This window comes from Diplotaxodon limnothrissa, linkage group LG19 (genome assembly GCF_057381915.1).
Source record: "Diplotaxodon limnothrissa isolate DT_005_m linkage group LG19, D_limnothrissa_male_GT1.1, whole genome shotgun sequence".
NCBI lineage: Eukaryota > Metazoa > Chordata > Actinopteri > Cichliformes > Cichlidae > Diplotaxodon > Diplotaxodon limnothrissa.
Genome location: NC_140614.1, coordinates 9,741,222 through 9,747,815, shown reverse-complemented (window position 1 = coordinate 9,747,815; position 6,594 = coordinate 9,741,222). Strand labels below are relative to the sequence as shown.

General features: G+C 41.2%; 1 protein-coding gene across 1 annotated transcript; it reads right to left on the bottom strand.

Moving 5' to 3' along the window:
* Positions 1 to 4,880: 4,880 nt before the first annotated feature.
* LOC146611694 (noggin-like) lies at positions 4,881 to 6,268 on the bottom strand. The gene has a single exon (XM_085343055.1). It carries the CDS (start codon positions 5,912 to 5,914, stop codon positions 5,246 to 5,248), a length of 669 nt encoding a protein of 222 aa, XP_085199181.1. The 5' UTR covers positions 5,915 to 6,268; the 3' UTR covers positions 4,881 to 5,245.
* Between the last annotated feature and the right edge of the window lie 326 nt (positions 6,269 to 6,594).

Genomic DNA, 6,594 nt, shown 5'->3' with positions numbered 1-6,594 from the left:
CCCTCCTCGCCCCCACAAATCATCAACCTGGTGAAATTTACAGCAGACAAAAATGCCGGAAAAATTAACATTGGCCATGGTACGCATCTCAGCTTGAACATCGTGACCAGGACGAGGACCAGCAGCAGCAGCAGCGAGGAGATTTCAAAGGCTTCCAATTATGCGATGTGTGGGAGAGCGCAGCGAACCAGGCAGAGCGCCAAACAGCATCTTTTACCAGACAAATCAAACCTTTGACAGGCCATGTCTGCCCAGAGCACACCAGTTTCTCATATTCTCTGTACACTGATTTATGCCATTTCATCTCAGAAGTAACATTTAGCAAAAGATAAAAGACAAAAGTAGCCTGGTTGAAATAATTTTCTCAATCACTGACATTTAGTTTATTCCAGAAACCAACAAAAATCCATAAGACCTGGCTCATCGTCAGGCCACGAAGGAACATTTCTGGATTTTTGTGATCAGTCTTTATTGCAGAGCATGAAATTACAAGAAGTTAAAGCTTGAGTGATAAAAACTGCCAAATGCCAAACCTCAAATTTTGACACTGAACAGTTGTAGGTGAAAGACGTTCAAAGGAGTACACTCGGGCTCATTTGCTAATGATTTGCGCTCTGCAGGCTCAGCGAAAGTGCGCCCGCTCCTAATGTTTGCTCATGAAACTGATGTTTTGAGTGATCTAATTGGAAGTGGATGGTATCTATGAGGCAAAAAAAAAACACTAGTTAACCATCTGTTGAGTACAATTTTCCATTAATTGTATCAATGTTCAACCAACAACATAATTCCATAAACGTCAGTGCCAAAACAATGATATAATTGAGAAAAATTCTTAGTAAATAGCTTTGACAGTTTCATGCTGATAAGCTAATGAGTTAAACAACAAACCATCTCCATAAATAAAAACTCCAAACAAAGCCCAATGGCTGACTCAGCTTGGTGTTTACGGGTGTTTCAGAACCCTTAAACCGCTTTTTCCACCCAAATCCCAGATAAGTTGGAACTGAAACAATTCCAATAACAGGAGCTGGCGCTAGGAATTATGAAAGTATTAATGCAGTACTGGTAAAATTTACAGACTGTGTTTATGAGTCAGGAGAAGATGGAATTACCATTTTAAAAATACTCAAACTGTCCATACAGCTTGATTATCAGTTAGGACGAGAAGTATCATCACTGTGAGCACAGCACAGAAACACACAGACACACTGTAGTCTACACAAGTGTGCACATTGTTAATGGGTTAAGCGTTATGCGCATCGGCGTAACTCTGTGCTGAACATTGGGGGGGGTCAAGATCTCTGTCTAAATAAATAAATCTGGGTAAATTCCCAGATGATTAAACATGAAACTACTTTGCTGGTAATAACTGAAATGAGTAAAGAAAATCAACAGCCTATTTATGCAAGATAATTCATGATTTTATTGGGGGGGGGTCATAACCCCCCTAACCCCCTGGAAATTACACCCTTGGTTACGCGTGTTCCTATTCAGACTAAGAGCGCTGGTTTTGCAGCCGATATTCAACAGGAGGGAAAAGCTTTCTAACAAAATAATGCAGGAACAAAATGAGGCTTTAACTGAGCAACATGTGTGTGAACAACACAAACATATGTTCCCTGTTCCACTGGGAGCGAACACCTGCCTTCATTCGGCGACGTTTCCCAGAGGGCTCTGCTGCAGCCATGGCTGGACATCTGGACAGCGAGTCAGTGAAACCCATTTACATGTCTTTAGATTTGCCCACAGTGACAGACACACGCAGACAAATCCCTACAGTCGCTAAAGATAGAGAATTATGAATGAACTCCAAATGAAAGCATGTCAGATAAATTTGACACATTTTAAACCATCCATTAAAAAAATTAAGCAAACCTTTTACATTTTGAAACTTTTAGACATTCAACTCAAGACCCACTTAGTAGCTTTATACAGAGATTTAAACTGCTGTTCATCAACAGATGGACTCATTTCACCCTTGAATCAGGTGCTTGCTCAACTTAGCACCTGAGCAAGCACCTTATACTCAAGAAAATAAGATCTCTGAGAAAACTAAAGTGCTTTTAAAGGAGTTACATTTATATATCTAACTTATTTTTAAGGCACTAAAGCAATCACAGCGTGCTTTACAGAGGCATCTAGCATTGGTGTGATGCACCAGTACAGTTTGTGGGTGTAGCTTGCTAACCAAGTTAGCTAACATTAGCTGACATTTTAGCACGCTGCCCTCTTGATAGAATATGCTTACTTTGGGCTTCAAAAACCCCACATGGGGTTGTCCAAATTGCCAATTCTGAATCTTCAACATATGCAGTCCAAATCAATGAGTGATATCTGACTAGGCGTCTAGCTGCGGATCTCTTAAACATGCTAACTTTAACTATATTAGCTCGCCCTGTTTTTCCTACAGGCTCCAGTCTGTTCCACAAACCGGTGGCTGACATCATGTCGGCTATCTTCATCTTTGACAAGTACTAAAGCGTCACTTGTCAATTCTCCAGGTGTTTTAATTGTTAACGTCTTTTAATTTGTGTTAGGCACCGTTAAGGGTTACTCTGTTATCTATAAGTTGATCTACTATAGCATGCAGTGCAAAATAAGAGTGTCATGGCTTCAGATCAAAACTAAAAAGTATGCACACACTGAAACGGGTGGATTAACGAGGGCTGCGTTTCATTATGTTTGCCAAATTAAGCTTTTGAAATATAAAACACATCTTAAAGTTTAAAGGCCATATCTTATGTCAAATGTGCCTTTTAACAGAGCACTTTCCGTTACCAGTCAAAACTTTCTCTGAGCTACTATCATTAAGAAGATCAAAAGGTATTTTTTGGCTTTCATCAAAGCAGAAAGCTTTGTGTATCATTTTATTATAGAGTTGTGGCCCATCGCATCGAAATCTTCAGACTATGATGCATAAAACCTGAAATAGCTGGGTATGCACAGAGCTTGTCATCTGTGAATCCCGACTATTGCCAACTTTACACAAGAGGACAAACAGTATAGTGGAAATAACAGATCAGCGGCAACCGCCTGAGATCCAGCATACACACACATACATCAAAGGCTACACGACGACTTTATTGAAGATGCGTCGTACAAATTTTTGGCCTTAGGTTACCATCCGGTGACAAGTGCAGGGATTTGTCTGCTGCATGCATATGTGCAGAGCTGGCTCTGAGGCTAAGGAGCATCATTACCGACTAAACACAACTAAAACAAAACACAGGCTTTCTGGTGCCCCACTGTCTACCCGACTGAGGCTCTGGAACAACTGAGGGGTGGGGGGGTTGTCTCAGTCAGTGTGAGACAGAAGCAGCTCCACAAAACGATTAGAAACGCTACATTAAAACTATTCATATTATAAACCCTACAGCTGTGATCAAACACACAGAGCATCCCTTGGATTTTAGCGGCGGTGCCAAAGTTAAAAAAAAAAAAAAGATATAAAGATGTCAGCTTGAATAACAATGAACAAGACCGCCACAATATTTCTTTTTAATGCAATGCTGTTAAAATCTAACACCGTGTAGCTTTGAAAAGGCCCATTATGTTTTGATAGGCCATTACAGAATATACAGATTATTTAATACAGCTGTAAACTGTATAAGTCTTTTCCCACTAAATTCAAAATAATTCACACAAAGTTCACACACAGATGCCTTTACTGATTCAGAGCGACTGGGATAAAATCACTATGTTTGTAAGAAGATGCATTACTGTGTGTTACACAGCAAAGGGAAGAAAACCCAGCTCTGTCATTTACAGTAAAACTGCAGTACCACAATGTCGAGTAAAGCCTTAGATTGAAATTATGTATTGGAAGTGTTATGAAGTAATGACAAGTATATGCAATCTTTGAATTATACCGTGATTCTTCCCATCATTCATCTATTGCCTAAAAAGTATTTTCATTTTTGAGTAAAGCACGTAACCTGTCATCACTACTGCCTTATATACCTATGCAATATAAAGCTAATGAACGCAAGACTGTAATGCAATATTTTATGCCACGTTCTTCCCTGATTTAAATAAATTGAGCATGTTTATAATGACTCACGTTGATATTTGCAACTGAATGTGTGCAAGGCTGCAAAATTATGCTCAAATTGAGCGCTTCCCATCATCTACAGGAAAATATTCCCCATCATTGTGTTTAATCTTAATTTTTAATCAGATTGTTTCTGTGCATATTTACTGACTGTAATCTCTTTCCTAACTGTAAAGAAAGTTGAGCTTTTTTGTATGTTTAGCTCTTTTGCACGCTCAGTATTTACCCAGGAGACATCAGACCTTTAATGAACAAACTGCACTATGAAGAAAATACTTTATCCAGATTTTAATGGTGTCAGCTTATTAACAGTCATGTAGTATCAGCCTCTGATTCTCCAGCAAATCTCCTGCTGGGCTGAAAATGAGGAGGAGGGCTTGTGCAGATGAAAGAAAGTGAGACATGTGAGACTTCTTCTATAATCAGCTTGTAAAGGACCCTATGTGTGACTGACAGCCTTAGCACTGATAAGATAGTTCTGGCTAACTGAAGAGAACCAGTGACCTGTTGTATATAAATCAGAAAGTGATAATTGACTACTGATAAGACCAATATGATACCATGAGAAACGTTTCCCCCCAATAATGAGTAGTTTTATAGCCAAATCTCCGTCTGGTTCTATAATTATGTACTGTTATGAAATAAGCTGTAAGACAGGGAAGGCCAGCCACCATAACTGTAATAAGAACACGATGCGTAAAATGGTTTTAGCGTGGGAACTACAGGCTGTGCGTAATGTGGCAGGTGACTTAATGTGTAATCGCTCAGATTGGGTATAAAAGTGATAAGAAGTAAAGGAAAATCATGTTTAAATCATTTCAGTGTCGTTTTATTGTACGAATATAAAGAATAAATAGCACATTTCCTTAAATTTACAGGATAACAACAAGTCACTGACACAAAACTGTATCAATAATCCACGTTTAACTCTGAGGTCGATTCGCTGCGTCCGCGTTTTGAAAACAGCAAGTCCTTACGTGGCTCTATCGCTCCATAAATACAAAATATATAACCAATATTCTCCACAAATAAAGTAGACTCTGGTTACAAATAATACTGATTTTGTACATGGAGTTATATAACTGCGTGGCACCGCATATACAGAAAATACATTCCTACACTCGGTAGTGCACGTGAAAGAGATTTGGAAAAAAAAAATACTGAGCTTATAATTTATCTTCAGAGTCTTGTGTTTTAACTCGAACAGGAGCATTTGCAGTCTGTAATGATCGGGTACTGCACCGGTATCCAGGCGCACTTTAGCCCCCCCTTCCTCTGCACGCATCTCCATCTCAGTATCGTCAGGTGGGTAGAGTTCGCAGGTTTGCACACCATCCCCTCCGGAACAGAACAAGACCGTTTGCTCAGGCAGCTGCCCACTCGCACAAACCGCGGCCAGAATCTGTTCCCCAGGTCGGTCCAGGTGTACACGACCGGGCAGAATGAGTAGGCCCACAGCCGCTGCTGCAGGCGCCGCTTCTTGCTGGGCTTGTGCTTCTTGCCGAACTGGATGTCAAAATCCACCGCTCGGATTTCTTTCGGGAGTACTCCCCCCGGCTTTTGGATCTCGAAGTCGTCGAGCTCATCGTTCCCGGTGAATTTGTCCTCCGTGGGCTGTAACACGGACAAAAAACGAGTGTCAAAGTCTCCCAGGATGCTCTTTAATTCAGTCTCGTTAAGATCTCGCTCCTTGGGGTCAAAGACAGGATCCGGGTCCTCTTTTAATTCCACCTGCGGCAGACTGTCACTCGGGATGGGACGGAGAAGGTAGTAGTGCTGACAAATCCCTCTATCCATCACAAGTCCGAGAGACAGCACCAGCAGATACATGGCAATACACTGGTGAGACTGATCCATGTTCATCGATGAGATCCTCACGCACACGGAGCTGCTTATTGTCCACTTGTGCGCAATTACGCGTGAGCCGTATCCAAACGTGGGCCTCTAGAGTCCCTTAATATTCAGATTCCCATGATAAAAATCCGCGATAGAAATAAAAGATTGTTCCACGAAGCATTAGTGGAAACGACTTCTAAAGGCAAAGATCAGATCATGCGTCCTCGAGCTTCGCGCGCCTCTGCTCGGCATGATGCTCCACTTGTGTCCTCTGCAGAAAAGCGCTGAGCGTAACTCGCAACCTCCGTTATATCCTCCGCACGGAGCGTGATGTAATTCGTGTGCCCCTCTTTGAATGTGGGTTTGTTGTCTAGGAGGAGATCCCCAATACCTCCTTCTTCCACCACACTGGAGGAGGGTGCCGGAGGGGGAGGCGGGGGACGGAGGGAGAGGAGACGCCCCCTGTCGGTTTTCCAGACTTTCTTAAACCAGGCTTTCATTCATCAGGGGTGTTGGTCATCTGCAGCAGGCTCCCAGAATACCTCATGAAAAAATACAAACTAGTAACGACAACTTTACTTATACACCTCAGAGAAAGTTTTATTACACAAACAGTTTTGTTAATGTTTATTATTTACACCATGAAGTTAAAAGCTATATTTGTATTGCTTATTAACAGCAGTAATACAAAGAAAGAAAAAAATATA

What these genes read in the sequence shown, in the direction of transcription:
- LOC146611694 (XM_085343055.1), bottom strand. Translation starts at nt 5,914, where the DNA reads ATGAACATGGATCAGTCTCACCAGTGTATTGCCATGTATCTGCTGGTG.